Source organism: Xenopus laevis, chromosome 7L, assembly GCF_017654675.1.
Source record: "Xenopus laevis strain J_2021 chromosome 7L, Xenopus_laevis_v10.1, whole genome shotgun sequence".
In the NCBI taxonomy this organism is placed as follows: domain Eukaryota; kingdom Metazoa; phylum Chordata; class Amphibia; order Anura; family Pipidae; genus Xenopus; species Xenopus laevis.
The window spans coordinates 23,150,359-23,166,894 of NC_054383.1; the positions used below are offsets into that span (position 1 = coordinate 23,150,359).

The 16,536-nt window shown below is 40.5% G+C and overlaps 1 protein-coding gene across 7 annotated transcripts in view; it reads left to right on the forward strand.

Annotated features, from left to right (window-relative positions):
* The window catches only part of sh3pxd2a.L (SH3 and PX domains 2A L homeolog), a 197,480-nt gene that overhangs the window by 135,055 nt on the left and 45,889 nt on the right, over positions 1-16,536 (forward strand). For all 7 annotated transcript variants that reach the window (XM_041568665.1, XM_041568666.1, XM_041568667.1 and 4 more), the window contains one exon: positions 3,886-4,017. In XM_041568665.1, coding sequence (XP_041424599.1) covers positions 3,886-4,017 — 132 coding nt within the window. The remainder of the gene's footprint in view (positions 1-3,885; positions 4,018-16,536) is intronic.

Consider the following 16,536-nt stretch of genomic DNA (forward strand, 5'->3'; position numbering starts at 1 on the left):
CTCTCTGTTCAAAACCAAAACAATGATGAGAAGTTTGCAGAGGTTGAAGGGGATCTTTTATGTTCTGATTCTGTTTGAATATTTTTCCACATCACATTATATCAAAATATATATATATATATATATATATATATATATATATATATATATATATATATAAATTTCAAAAACGTAGGCTTCCATTCTGATCTGATCGTTGGGCCCTGGGGCACACGATTGGATCAGCCCGATTGGATCAGCCCGATCACCCACTTCAATGTGGGCATATGGGGGAGAGATCCTCTCTTGTGGCGACATCGCCAAACGAGCGGACCTCCCTGTGTATGGCCACCTTTACATTAAAATATGGTTCTGCTTAAAGCATGGTATTCCACTGAAGATATCTGAAAAACTAGGGAGGCTGTATGTGTAGGGTTGCCATCTTTAATGAGGTATATTACCAGCCAGTACTTGAGGGGGGCAATTCTGGAGAAGGTGGGGGTTATTGGTTTGTGGGCCAGGCCAAAGCCCACTTTCGTGCAGGTTCGGGACGACTTCCACACAATGTTCGCAGGATGCTGCTGGGTTCAGGCTGAACTTTAGTCATCTTCCACCCTGCCCATGGCCTTGCAGTTCCCTTCTGCCTCCATGCACGGCTTTTTATATACTCACGCCTGCATGCCCTCCCCTTCCCATGACATTAGTGTGGGGTAGGTCGAGCATTGGTCTATAAATAGGGTAGCACACCAGGTTAAGGTCAGATGCTGAAGGGACTGGTTAGGGTCAGGTACGTAGTCAACTTTTTGTCGACCCACACATAGGGTTGCAACCTGGCCGGTAAAAATGATGGTTGATCCCAATGTTATTAATAGGGGAAAAGTATAAATATATAGGAAGGCCGGTATTTTTTCCAGAAAAGGTGGCAACCGTACCCAAACATTAGTGAGGATGTATCATGGGGTAACCCAATGGATGGGTGAGAAGGTGTAATGGTGCAGTGAGCTAGGAGAAGCATGAGGAATTCCAAATCTCTCACAAACCAGCAAGTAGCTTGCTAGTAAATGTATAATACCAGCCCCAGTCTTAGCTAATTTAGTCATCTCTTGAACTTAGTAGCCTGTCTTCAGCAGGACAGTTAACCAGACCCCATTTCCAGTCTCTCTTGTATATGTATTGGTCATTACAGGGTTAAGTCTCATAACAGCCTGCCTAGCTTGGAAACAAGTTCAGGTGCCTCAAGTATTTACATAAAGAAGTGCAGATCACACCCATTCTGTAACATGCCTACGAAGAAGGCAGCCATTAGTAATGATCATGTACAAAATAAATACACACTGAATTAAATTCAAATTTTTTTTTTATTCAAATGCATTTAAACAGTGAAGAAAAATTTCTATAAAACCAGTACATGATAGATCCCTTTTAGCTTATATTATTCTTGGGCCTCAATTGTTTTCTGCATCTCCTGCAAATGCCCTGTGCCTGCGTTAAGAACATCTATTGGTGCAAACATGTCTTATAACTGTTACACAGATGGGATTCAATTATCAGTGCGTCCATATAAACATCCCTAAAACTTTCCATTGTAAAAAGTGGAGTAAGTGGCTTGCCAGCCTTTGTGTAAATGGAACTCCTCTCCGAAGTTAAAAATACCTTTCCCTGTTTTGTAAATATACACTGAAAGGGCGCAGAACAATTAATATGTCAAATGGGACACAGACGCATGGCAGGGTTTTTTTGAGGTTTGAAATCTGCGTGAATATATGCATGTATCTATTAACAAGTTGTGTGAATTTATAATATTAATGTCTTGTGAAATTAAAAGTGCAGTGACACTATAGTACACGTCGCATGTGGCATTTCAAAGCACTACTGTCAGTATTCAACCTTTTTCAGCAGGATTTGGCCGAATCCACATGCCTGGCCGAACCAAATCCTTAAAATCACGGGTACAGGTATGGGATCCGGAAAACCCGTTATGCAGAAAGCTCTGAATTACGGAATGCCCATTTCCCATAGACTCCCCACCAAGATATAATTAATCCTTATTAGAGGCAAAACCAGCCTATTGGGTTTATTTAATGTAGTGTATGGATGGGAAAACATTTTTTACTTCCTTGTTTTGTGGTGTCCCAAGATTTCTCTCCATATGCAAATTCGGATTCGGTTCGGCCTGGCAAAACGATTCGGCCAATCCAAAACCTGCTGAAAAAGACCGAATCCCGAACCGAATCCTGGATTCGGTGCATCCCTAATTTAATGTTTACATCATTTTCTAGTAGACTTAAGGTATGAAGATTCAAATTACAAAAAGGTCTGTTATCCGGAAAACCTCAGGTCCCGAGCATTCTGGATAAGCTTAAAAAAAAAAAATAATTTAGTGGTACTTCTTCTCCCTTCCTTGCCTTGATTTGCATATGTAAATTAGGATTCTGTATTCAGCCAAATCTTTCACAAAGGATTTTGGGAGTTCAGCCAAATCAAAAATAGTGGATTCAGCGCTTCCCTAGTATTTAAGCAAAGGGAATCTTCCATGTGTGCTATCTGTTTTGCTTTCTAGGGGCTGGTTTATCAATATTCGGTAAAACCTTTTCAATTCCTTTGAATTCAACCATCTATTTTCTGCACTGAAAATGAATTGTCCTAGTCTTTTCGGCCCCCGTGCAATACATCGGGGAGCAGGAATATAAACAGGTGATAGGACAAGTACTGATAAATGACTCAGGTTTGGGGTCTGGTGCATTAAAAACTTTAAGGGTCATTTACATATGCCTGAGCACTAACGGGCACGACTTTTTTTTTTATACCCTATCATCCACTTCTCCTGATTGGTTGAATGAGCAAGGGGTGCAGTATGGCACACATTTACATCAAATGGGTATTCTTGAGAATGCAGTGATCTGGGTTCCCAATCATCACCCAAAGTGTGTTTCTTAATAGACAGTTAGATCTGATTGCTTTACAAACGAGTGGATCTGGGTCACCCACCCCCTGGGCCAAATCGGGCTTATCCGACCACTGGCTCTAGGGACGAGTTACTTTTTGAGAGGGCACAGTGCATTCTGGGGGTTTCTATTTTCACACTTGCATTAGTAGAGAAAGTTGCCCATCTCTGCATTCGAGAAGGGAAATCAAATCCGACTTGGAGTTGTTTAATAGATATCTGCCTTCCTGTGCTTTTCTTGAACTACAACTCCCAGTGTCCCTTGAAATCCTCCTTCTATATATATAAGTATGTGTGTGCATGTATAACTTTGTGTTTGACTTTATTACGCTATGACTTCTCCGGCTTGTGCCTGAAGTAAACATTATGCAGCAGTCCTTCCTTCCTTTCTTTCTTTTCTCCTCCCCTCCTCCTGCCTCCCTCCCTCCCTCCTTACTCAACTTTACTCATGTGTTTCTATTTAAGAACTGCAGTTCAGATGAATATGATTGGCGTCCGCAGTCCTCTTTTGACTTCCAGCTGGAACTCTCAGGGAGCAGAGAGAGAGAGAGAGCGTTGCTTCTCTGTGCCGAGCCGTTGACTTGCTCTATTAGTTGACGTGGGGGTTTAGGTTCATATTTGCACATTTTGGGAGTTTTCAGAGAAGCTTGCTTTAATTCTCCCCCCACCCTTGCTTTCCATAAAATAAAACGAGGAAACTATGAGAGTGTCTCCTAAAACATTTCTTGGACTTTTTATTACTGTTTTTTTCATCTTCAAATGTTCCTAGTTGTACCCTTACCAAGGGCCAGAAGGGGATTTATCTATATGGCCAGCCTTTTGGAACGGTGCTGTGAGCCATTGTGTTCTGATTGGCTAGAATCTGCTGACCGCTTGGCCTATCATGAATCGAATGGACGTAGGTCGTTCTCGAGGAACGATGGCTGGAAGCTGGCTCAAAGCTTGCTTTTTCCCTTCCCCAGGTGCTGACGGGAACTCCGAGCCCATCATCCTGGACCAGTACGTGGTGGTGTCCAACTACGAGAAGCAGGAAAACTCTGAGATCAGCCTGAAAGCTGGAGAACTGGTGGATGTCATTGAGAAGAGCGAAAGCGGTGAGTTTCCTTTCCTTTTCTCTATTTGCACACAATCTGGTTTTGTTCTTCAGGCTCCCCTCCCTTATAAAAAAAAAAAAAAGCTGTACATTAGCCGCATCTGGTACTGAACTTGGCTCAAGAGGTAAAACATTTTCCCCAGTTGATTTGGGACCAGAGCCAAAAATATTGCCTTTCACCATAAGAATGCCTCCTATGTATTATGCTTGAATTAATAAACTTGCGTCAGTGCTAGCGAGAGCCACCCCCAGCTCCAATGCTGTTAGCTTCTAATCACCCGACGGCAACAGTAAACAAACACTTTATTCACGAGAATGCTGGTGAGCTGTGTTTTATTGCTAACAGACATTAGAAGCAGCCATTCCTTGCACGACTCCCTGTACAAGCTGCAGACATTGTCTCGGATTCCTTCTACTCTATAAACACACAGAGCAGAATATTTCATCTCCGGGCAGTGGTCATGCTCGCTGTGAGACTAGAAAGGACATCTACTTCCCCAGTATTGGTATTCTTCCATTCCTCCAAGCCTGCCCTCCAGCTTTTGCCAAACTACATCTCCCAGCACACTCGGGTGGTGCATTGTTTCAGTTGGAAGTCGCTAAGCTTAAAGGGATTCTGTCATGATTTTTATAATGTAGTTTTTATTTCTAAATTACACTGTTTACACTGCAAATAATTCACTCTACAATATAAAATTGAATTCCTGAACCAGCAAGTTTTAGTTGTAATATTGGTGTGTAGGCGCCATCTCAGGTCATTTTGCCTGGTCATGTGGTTTCAGAAAGAGCCAGCACTTTAGGATGGAACTGCTTTCTGGCAGGCTGTTGTTTCTCCTACTCAACCTAACTGAATGTGTCTTAGTGGGACCTGGATTTTACTATTGAGTGCTGTTCTTAGATCTACCAGGCAGCTGTTATCTTGTGTTAGGGAGCTGCTATCTGGTTACCTTCCCATTGTTCTGTTGTTAGACTGCTAGGGGGGAAGGGGAGGGGTGGATATCACTCCAACTTGCAGTACATGCTGTCACATGACTTGGGGCAGCTGGGAATGTCAGATTTCAAAATTAAATATAATATCGGTTTTGAGAAACGGATTTCAGTGCAGAATTCTGCTGCACTATTAACTGATGCATTTTGAAAAAAAACAATTTTTCCCATGATAGTATCCCTTTAACTTGCTTGTGGCAGTGAAGGGCACTCTATTTTCATGGTTAATGGTTTTGTAGATGAACGCTAAACAATGTCATTTTTCTTGGGTAGTGCTCTTTTGTGTGCTCTCTATGCATAATAGCAAGAACAAACAGCTCTGTTGGCAGGGCCCTGCCTTTGGCTACAGTATTTCTGTTTGCATAGTTTCCGCTAAATAGACTCAACCATTTCATGGGGTGCAGGGCACGTTCCTGTCCTGTTGTGTTCGGGAGCACGGTGTCTGCTTGCATACAACATGTATCCTAGAACCCTGTGAATGTGGCAGTCTGGCTTGGATATCACTTCTACACTCAAATTTTTTTTTCCCCCCTGTGGTTGGGATAGAAAACATTTTGGTGGAGAGATAAAATCAGCGTGTCAGCAAACCTTTCAGCCTTCTGGCTGGAAAAAATTAAGTTATTTGAATAGACTTGCAAATTATACCGGAAAGTTTAAAGGGACCGTCACACACCTTGTTCTCATACAGACTGTAAGGGAAAGCGGTTTTGAAGGTGGGATGGTTTGAGTGTCAGCTGCTCAAATGAGACTTCTACCTTATACATTGCTCTTAATTAAAGGGATGCACAGGTATGGGTCCTGTTATTCAGAATGCTCTGGATAAGGGGTCCTTCCATAATTTAGATTTATGTCTATATAAAAATTATTTTAACATTAATAAAACCCAATAGGACTGTTTCACCTTTCAATTATATCTTAGTTGGGTTCAAGTACAAGACACGGCTTTATATTATTGTAGAGAAAAAGGAAATCATTTTTAAAAAAAAATTAAATTGTTTGATTACAATAGAGATTATGGAAGTTGGCCTTCCTGTAACTCAGGGCTTTCTAGATAATGGATCCTGTATTTCAAATAAAACCACATATATACATAAATATTTTTGAAGATATATATATATGTTGATCTCAGCGGTGGTGGATCCTGCTGAAGAAGTATTAGAAGATATTTATTATTATATATTAACAATATCAGACTTGTCAATGTTGGACTGGGGGGTCAAGGGCCCGCTGGCCCCGCAGCTTCAGAGCCTCAGCCCCCTCTCCTCATCCCAGCCACAACCCGCACCACCCTCCCCCCCTCGCGTGCAGGCGCATACCTTTTCCTGTGCACTGGGGTCAGGGAGGGAGGTAAGCAGTGCAGGAAGAGGTTCTGGGCTGGCTGGGCCCACCGGGTTTTTTCCCCTGTGTCCCAGTCTGACCCTGAAGTATATTTATCAAAGAGTGGAGTTAGAGGTCTCCACAGTCCTCTAGAGTAAAATTCCACCACTCTCCATTCATTTCTATGGGATTTTAACAAAAAGGCGTATTTATCAAAGGATGAACTTTTAACTTTCACCCATTGATAAATACTCCTTTCTCCCATAGAAATTAATGGGACTGCGGTGATCTAACTTCACTCTTTGATAAATATACCTCCCTAAGTCTTGTTATACTGTTACTGGCTCTTTGTGCATTTTGCTTCCCAAAAAAAAAAAATAGATTGTATTGTTACCAAGCACCCTAAGGTGCTTTTACACTCCCCTGCGTTGCACTTTCTTCCGTTCAGCCGCAGAGGAGCGCAGGAGTAGACGCACTCAATTATTGTTAGGGATGCACTGAATCCACTATTTTGGATTCGGCCGAACCCCCGAATCCTTTGCTAAAGATTCGGCCGAACTGAATCTGAACCCTAATTTACATATGCAAATTAGGGGTGGGAAGGGGAAAACAGTTTTTACTTCCTTGTTTTCTGACAAAAAGTCACGCGATTTCCCTCCCCGCCCATAATTTGAATATGCAAATTCAGATTCGGTTCGGCCGGGCAGAAGGATTCAGCCAAATCCTGATGAAAATGGCAGAATCCTGGATTCGGTGCATCCCTAATTGTTGTGTAGGGGGCTGTACTCACACAGACGCATGTTTGCGCCGAACGCAGGTGAAATGCAACATGCTGCGCCTCATCTGCGTTTGACGCCTACATGCGTCTGTGTGAGTGCGTCTACTCCTGCGCTCCCCTGCGGCTGAACGGAAGAAAGCGCAACGCAGGGGAGCGCAGCAAAAACCGCCCGTGTGTAAGAGCCCTAACACTTAACATATGCGATGCCAGGCGATACCTGTAAACCACATAATCTCTCCCCAGTACTCAATCTCTCATGAACTGCTGCAATAGACACCAACGCCAAGGGTGGTTTTATGATTTACTGAATTATGAACATGTTTATAGACAGAGCATGGTATGTGCTTATTATCCCTAAATAATACGTATGATGGGAGTTACTCCTGGGTTTTATAAAGATAATTATCAGCAGCTCGGTTTGTACTGGTGAGATCTTGCAAAGTGAATATTTCTGGGTTTCTCTTACAATGTTGCAGTTTAAGAGTGTAGCTTTTAATCATCTGTGTGTTGTAACATGGCTTAACGATTGGCTGAATTATGCTGCCAATCGTTAACTCATACTTGACAAATGACAGGGGTCTTATGTCTTTATTCTACACACCCTAAAATCTGATCCCAGATTTCCTCTAATAAACAATGTGCAGACAGACCTATTTCTGTTCCTCGTGCCCGAGGTTCACCTTTGTTGATGCAGCTTTGTAATGAGTGACAGCTATTAGCTACTGTATGTACCATTCCAGTTTGTAGCTTTGGCAGTGATTGAAGATATTACACATCCCATCGCTAGCAAGGAACCGATTAGAAATTCCATAAAAAAGCAACGTCACCCAACCTGTCTTGTCTGCGCAGAATACCTGTTTTGAACAAAAGCATGATAAACCAAGCCTGTGAAACTTAAAGTGGACCTGTCACCCCGACATAAAAAGCTGTATAATAAAAGTCCTTTTCAAATTAAATATGAAATCCAAATTCTTTTTTTAATTAAAGCATTCATAGCTGTTGTAAATGCATTTAAAAATCTAAGCTGTCAATCAAATTTTGCCTGCCCCTCCTCTATGACTTAGGCATAGAGGCGGGGCAAGCAATTACTTTCACTTTCCATTCAGCACTTACTAGATGTCACTGCTCTCCCTACATCCCCCCCCAGTTCTCTTCACCATTTAATTGTGTAACCAGGGCATGGGGATGGACATCAGGTCCCCCATTCTGGTGCATAAACAAGATTTGGAGATGATACAAGACTTTCCTTAATAACAGTGTCCACAAAATGGCTCCTGCCTGCTTGCTGTAATTATGAGTTCCCAGATCGAACGCAACAAGATTGAAATAATTTATATAGTGTAATTAAAGTTTATTTTGCTTGACTAATTTCATAAAATAGTATTTGGAATAATTTTTTGGGGCGACTTTAAAGGAGTTGTTCACCTCTTTTAGTATGATGTAGAGAGTGATATTCTGAGACAACTTTCAATTGGTTTTAATCAGGGATGCACCGAATCCAGGATTCGGCCTGGATTCACCCTTTTTCAGCAGGAGTCAGATTCGGCCAAATCCTTCAGCCTGACGGAACAGAATCCGAATCCTAATTTGCATATGCAAATTAGGGGCAGCCTTTTTTGTTGTTGTCACAAAACAAGGAAGTTAAAAGTGTTTTTCCCTTCCCACCCCTAATTTGCATATGCAAATTAGGATTTGGTTCGGTATTTGGCCGAATCTTTTGCAAAGGATTCGGGGTTCGGCCGAATCCAAAATAGTGGATTTGGTGCATCCCTAGTTTTAATTTGTTATTATTTGTGGTTTTTGAATTATTTAACTTTTTATTTAGCAGCTCTCCAGTCTGCAATTTTAGCAATCTGGTTGCTAGAGTCCAAATTCCCCTAGCAACTATGCACTGATTTGAATGAGAGACTGGAATATGAATAGGAGAGGCCTGAATAGATAAAGTAAAGCCTGAAAAAGATAAGTAATAAAAAAAAGTAGCAATAACGATAAATGTATAACCTACAACATTTGTTTTTTACATGGGGTCAGTTTCTCCCATCTGAAAGCTGGAAAGAGTCAGAAGAAGAAGGCAAATAATTCAAAAACTATAAAAAGGAGAAAAAATGAAGGCCAATTGAAAAGTTGCTTAGAATTAGCCATTCTATAACATGCTAAAAGTTAACTTAAAGGTATCCTGTCATCGGAAAACATGTTTTTTTCAAAACACATCAGTTATTAGTGCTGCTCCAGAATTCTGCACTGAAATCCATTTTGCAAAAGAGCAAACAGATTTTTTTATATTCAATTTTGAAATCTGACATGGGGCTAGACATTTTTTTTTACTATTGAGTGTTGTTCTTAAAGCTGGCCATAGACGCAAAGATCTGATCGTACGAATAGAGGATTCGTACGATTTTCGGACCGTGTGTGGAGAGTCCCGACATTTTTCGTCCGGCGGAGATCGGTCGTTTGGTCGATCGGACAGGTTAGAAAATTTGTGCCAATGTGACGCTTTCTGACTTGGCGACCATGGACATTTATGGCAACAGGGCCCATTTTTCTTTATTAAAATTATAAAATCAGTCTGATTCTGCAAACTCCATATGTGAAGTCAGGGGTTAAAGGAGTTCATGTGTACTGGCCATAGAAATACCAATATATAAGATATATAAGGTATTTTCAAAACCAGTTCATATGATACTTATCCACAACAATATGTTCAGTTGTGCGTGTGCATAGTAAGCACTAAGCTAGTAAAATCCTTTCTACCTCCATAGGAAACAGTAAAAAGCCAAAGCACATAAACCCCATCTACCCCATCTTCATAGGAAGCATAACTAATAAATCCCTTGGCTCTATAGAACTCAGTAAGCCAATGCAGGCAACCCCAACTCCATAGGATGCAATAAGACAATGCAGATTAACTCCACTTTCATAGACCACAATAACCCAGTGCAGATAAACCCTATCACTTACAACAGGCCAATACAGATAAATCCCACCACCATAGGGAAGCCAGAAACCAACCAAATAATAACATATCAACCAATACAATGGTGAAACTTGCATGTCCCTCTCCAACTGACCAGACTCCCCTCGCTGGTCCCATTGCTGTTGTGTAGACTTTTCCCTTGTATCTTTGGCTTGGTATGAATGTGGTGTTCTGATTGGATATACAGTCTACCTCTGTACTCTAGTCAACCAGAGCCTAGTTGGTGATAGGTCATAGGGTCGATGAAGGAAGCTTTTACATTACATAACATTGCATGACCGCCTTTTGTAAAGAACCAAAGGTTAACTAGCCACCAGGCTAACCCTGCAGTAGTAAAGACATTGCCAATGCCATGCCAAACTGTGAGTCACTACTACTGTACCTTAATCAAGGAATATCCATCTGCTTTTTGAAATTGTTTCATAATATAATTACATTGGAAAATAATTTGGACTGCAGTGTTTGAAATTGTGTATTTTGACTTGAGCGCAACTGCAGCCAGCAGCTGTTTCCCCTGGCTCAGACTTTCTTCTGAAAGTAAAAAAATGATCAATAGACCAATAAGGTGTCAGGTTGGTCGCTTTTGTCGTAATAAGTTAAGCCGTCTTTCATGCTAATGTCTTTAAGCATAAGGATATTGACTTTTAGTTGTGAAAGCCATTAAATATAAATATATGTATGGCGGATAGGCCAACAACAGATGCCCCATTCGGCACAGGTCAGCTCCCGGCTTTGTAATAGAATCACTAGGTACCTTTTATCATTGCAAAACTATAAGCTCCTTCCTCTAAGCTGATCAAACAGTAGATCAAAGGGAAACGTTGGAGAGGTGGTGTGGGGGGGTTGTCAGTACCATAAGATTGATGATACACAGCTTGTATTCAATTAAGCATTTGTTTCGGCTAAAAAAGGGCCAGTTGAATGTAGTAACACTTTCCCATGCAGGCAAACAGCATTTTAAACAAGGACCTTAGCTGTCCTTTACTCATGTTGAAGTACACTCACTCCAGAGGAAAGCCACTGATGTCTAATCTTTGTAAAGCACTGTGAAATATGTTTATTGTTATCAAAATGTGCTTCATGCAAAACCATATGGATGACATGACACAATGGGTCCTGCTGTCAGATTTTCCATGGAATAGCATGGTAAACTGTCTGTAATAATTGTGACAGCTCCCCTCCAGGGATCAGCTACAGTACATTAAACATATAGTATAGATTCAGTTCCTGTCTGAGGCCATGCTTAGTGTTCAACTGATAAGTGAATATGTCAGGCCAGTTTAGTTAAATGCTAAAGACAGCCAACCTCAGTCTATTAACCAGGAATGGCAAAACTTACCTCTCTTCTGTTTCCTTGAACTTTACCATACATGTTTTACCACATTGGCACAGTACTAGATGCAGAATTTAAAGCACAACTAAAGCTTTCTAAAAAAGTAGTCTAAAAAAACTCTACACTTTACAAGACTTCGGACAGCAGTGCAAGAGCATGAAAGTATGCCCCTTAGTGCTCAAATTAGCCATAAAGTGCAAGGCAGCCATGACTTTACAACGTACCATATGGCAGTCAGTAAGAACGGTAGAGTCCTGCGCGGAACCAATTTCTAAGACCCGCGACCCAACCACAACCTGCATATTTACCCACTTTGATCCCAAACCGGAACTGCCTTATTCGCAACCCAACCTGCCAACCACCATCAAACAGGAAGTGATGGTGCTGAAACTGGAAGTGACGTCATCAATGAGTAAAATATAGACAATATTACATAAGATAAGAAATTTAGATGAGACCCGTGACCCCAGGACCCGCATAAATACTGGCACCTGAAAATCCTCCCCTCATTCCGCAGGGTGCCTGCTTTTTTTGCGGGTAACCCTCGAGTACTCAACCCGCTGCAGGACTCTAGCAGCCGGTGCTCCACAACTGGCATATCTGAACGATACACAAGTACATGGTGAGCAGGGGGAAACATTGTATTCATGGGGCAAACGTATGCCTCTGTACTCCAAAGTGTATCGCAGAGATCTGTGCCACCTTCTTCTAGGGTAGCCACTTGGTCAGTAAAAATGATGACTGATCCTAATGTTATGAATAGGGAAAAAAGATAAATATATAGGAAGGACGATATTTTTTCCAGAAAAGGTGGCAACCCTAATTGTGCCTGTTTTTTGCATTGTCAGGCAGGTAGTAAATTACCCCTTTTATGCTATGAGTTTATTTAGTAGCTCACAGAGCACACTGGGCATGTGCAGTGCCACTGACACTCAAAAGATGCCAACAAGTTCCAAGATGTCTAGCTCCAGTGGAGAACTGTGAAGGCCTGGATCATTACTGTACAAATATATGCACCTCCTAAATGCAGTGCAAAAATGTTACCAGCACAATTATCCTGGAATTCTGGGAAAGAAAGTTGCATTGTGGCTAAAACTCAAATCAGCGTCCTTATTAACATAAGATAAGGTAGACCTAGCAAACAGTGATACATTGTCCTTTTTGGTAGAACATTTTCATGATCAGATTTAAATGTCTCCAGGCCAGATACCCGAAAAGTTAGCTTGGATATGCGCAGCTCTTATAGATCTCTACAACTTGATTGTTCTGTAGCTCCTCTCCTAGATACAATAAATTATTCTAAGTTCCATTTGTGCAACCCTCTACTTTTGCATGGCAATTTGAACTAAGCCATTTTTGTTGTTGTTGTTTTTGTGCTTTATTTGATAAGAAGATTTATGTTGACATAGTCAAAACCCTGTGTATGCACGTTCCAACGTTTTGCAATAGTCATGTGCCGAGTTGCATAGTTTTGTCTAATGCTGCAGGCAGAAGAATATAAATTAAGAACACGTTCCCTTTTTTTTCCATGGAAAAACAATCTGGAGAAAAATAACAACCGGGTGTAATGTGATAGACAGCTAGGATAACCACCTCTGATTCCTCCTTGATTTTGGAGAACTGCAATGTATTGCCTCCCGTGAGGCTGAATTGGCAAAAGTACCTTTGCTCCTGATCAACCTGTAGAACTGGAACTCCAAGGTGACTTCTAATATCCTCATATTTTGCAACAGGGGGTATTTTATAGTGAATAAAGTACCCCCTTTTGTAAAATATAAGGATATTATAAGTCACCGAGGAGTTCCATGAATGATCTTGTTGTGTTATGAATTCACCATTCCACTTCATCATACCTTCACCCAAAGGTACTCTCACCTTTAATCATGCAAAATGACTTCCAATAACCTCTGACTCATTAGTCATACTTCCTTCTTGTTTTTCATAATTTCAGGTTCACCTGCCACAACACAACTATACTTATTTTTAACAATGTCCTATTGTCCTCAATGAACAAACTCTGCATTAAAATATGTTCGTTACACCTTCCACCGAGATAAACCGCTCCAAATCTTCTCCTATTAAATGCCTCTGTAGAAAAACACATTCACTGTATAACTTAACCACAAGTTTATTTTTCACTGTAGCTTAAATATTTTATCTTTTCTAAAGAATAACATCTCCTTGATCACTAAGTGATGCCAAAAACCCGGAGTTCTACTTAGGTCTCCTTTCCATCTCTTTAACCTGAACTCGAGGTCACAAACTTAAAGACAAAGGCATGAAATAACTTCAAATATTCTTAAAACAAACATATAGAGGCGGACTTACTTCATACTTCTCATCATTCATATCTGAGATGTTGTTGGATACTGCAATAATATCGTCTGAATCCATGACCTTATTTTCTTTTGCCTAGAACTCTTCATTCTCGGGAAGAATCATTTATGTTTTGCTGTGATAACTTAATAATCTTTCATGCGATTAGAATTGACTCATAGTCAAGGGACCTTCTTGTTGATGATTCCCTTTGATCTTGGACTTGGATGTGCCTTTGCTTCAGGTACCAAACTTAGGGCCAGAATCAATTTGTTTAGAAAATAATATCTTGTGGTTTATCTCATGAAAAGCCTATGGGGAAATCTGGAATTGAATTAGGATAAGTTTTTCTCATTGAATTTAATCTGGCCTTTAGACTGTCAGGCCATTATTGTTGAATTGTTGTGTACAGCTCTTCTTATAATTAATAGCACAGACTAGCTAATGATATGAACAGCTGCAGTAGGGCTGGTATTAATTCAGTTTTTTTCTACGGAATATAATTTTAAACATAAACATGTAGGATAGTTACATTTCAATGAACTTTTTCTCTTGCTACAAATGTGAGAACCAGGTTCAATATGGGGAGCCCACAGATGAATGTTTCAGTACTTATATGGTGCAATTGGCCTACTTGAAACAAGATGACACCCCACATATACAACGTTGTTTGTCTGTTAGCCTACCTTGCAATGTGAAAATTTGTTTGTTTTTGTGGTTCATCCCTATAGTGCTATTAGTAAGATAGTGGGCACACTGGCCTGAGTGGAACCTGATTATCATTTCTTTATTTTGTTTTTATTTCTTTATTTTATTGATTCTAAATTGAGCTCAGTGCTGCTTAATTTTTGAGGATTAACAATGATGGGGATGTTAGAGCCCAGTGCTGTTAAAAATAGCAGTATTAAAATATTCATCTGAACTCACACATGCATCTCCTTTGATAAACATCTCAATCTGAATTTCCTAACTAGCCTTTTATTCACATTCGGAAAAAAAGTGTTTATTAAATTTTAGGATTCAACAATTAATTTGAATAATTCTGCTTCTTAGTTTTGACCAGTCTATTACAAGTTGTAAAATGAAAGCACAGGTCCGATTTGTTGCTATGGGTGCCTTTACTTTTAGCACCTGTCTTGCCTTCATTGTTTTAGTGCCAACTCTTTTGCATGTCTCCATATGGGCTTTTTGCCTATTGTAATGAAAAAGTCATGAAAAATCTATGGTTTTCTTATTTCTTGAGCAAACAGGGAAATTAAAGCCACTCCATGTTCGGTCCTTGCGAGGTAGATAATACGTTTATCTGTACATAGATATGGCTCTGCATAATGTACTCAAAGTAACAACAAAGCAGGTGAAGGTTGGTGGTTATATACTTACAATGAAATTATAAAATTTGCAAGGACTCAACATGGAGAAGCTTCATTTTCTCTTTGTCCTCTTTAGCTCTAGATAACAAAATACATAGATTTTCATGATTAAGACAATAGGCAAAAAGTATATTCAGAGCAAGCCCTATGCGTTGCACTTGTGAACAAGGGATTGTTGTGTCCCTTTATCAGCTGTTTCTCTAGTAAGATCAAGTCTTTTACTGCACTTGGAGATTGATGTGAGAGCAGTTTATTTAAAGAGAGCTTTATCCTTTAGTGGCGCTTTTACACAGCTGGGAGCTGTGATGTGACTGATGCAGCCTATGGTTATTTGGGCATGGCCAAGCTTCTTTTGGTGACCATGAAATACTGGGTTACAAGGAATGCATGAGTTCAGCCCTGACTGCTCTAATTCCCTTGCCTTTGTGGGTGTAAAATAATAAGCTTTATGTGACTGACTTTAGTCATGTTGTGCAGCCCCACCCTTACTGCTTACCCAGAAGGCAGTGCTGCTTCATCATCCTTTAACTATCTGTGCCGCAGTCTCCTCAATTGCTTCTATAACTACCAGCCATCTTCACTTGTTGCACCTCCTCTGGTTTGTGTTCCTCCATGAATATACAGTTCTGTCTGCTTTTAGTTAGCTAACATGCTTCCCAGAATAAAAGCTTATGAGGAGTCAGACCCCAGGCAAAGTAGTAAGAGGTACAAAAGTTTGCCCCTTAGCTCTCATTTCTCAGGCACTTGTATCAGGGTTCTGGCTGCACCTAGTGCCGGATGGGTTCATGGGGTAACATGGTCTCTGGACTCTGTTTTGGAGTGCCAAGTCCTCTGGTAGGGCACAAAGTGCAGAAAACATGGCGAATGCTGCCCTAAAATTGCACTTTCCATTCTGCTCTGCAAATAAATAGGTGACCAGACAACATTACAGTATCCACACCAGCTGTTGTGTGCGGTGGGAAATTAAACTTGATCACATCAGGAGAATAACAGTAGTACTACATCTGAGACAAGGGTTATATAATTACCGGGATAAAGTTTGCATCTTTTCTTGGATCCCAGCACAAGTTATTTTTGTACACAGCCATTTGGAGCATATTTTGTAATTTTATTGTATTAACTGTATAACTGAAATAGTTGCCAATGGAAACTAGGGATACATCAAAATCAAAACATTTTTAAATTTGGCTAAATGCACAGCTTAAAGGGATAAAATTTGGTTACACCAATCACTTATAGGATTCATTGCTTAGGAATCCTGCAAAAACTGCTGGGATTCGGTCGAATACCAAATCGTATTTTGGGTGCGATGCATCCCTAATGGAAACCTATCCAGCACAGACTATACAGGAGCAGAAATACAACTGTATGATGATGGATTGTATCTTTTTTAAATTGCCTAAGATTCTGCAGAGCTGTACAAAATGCAGTACAAGCATAAGATG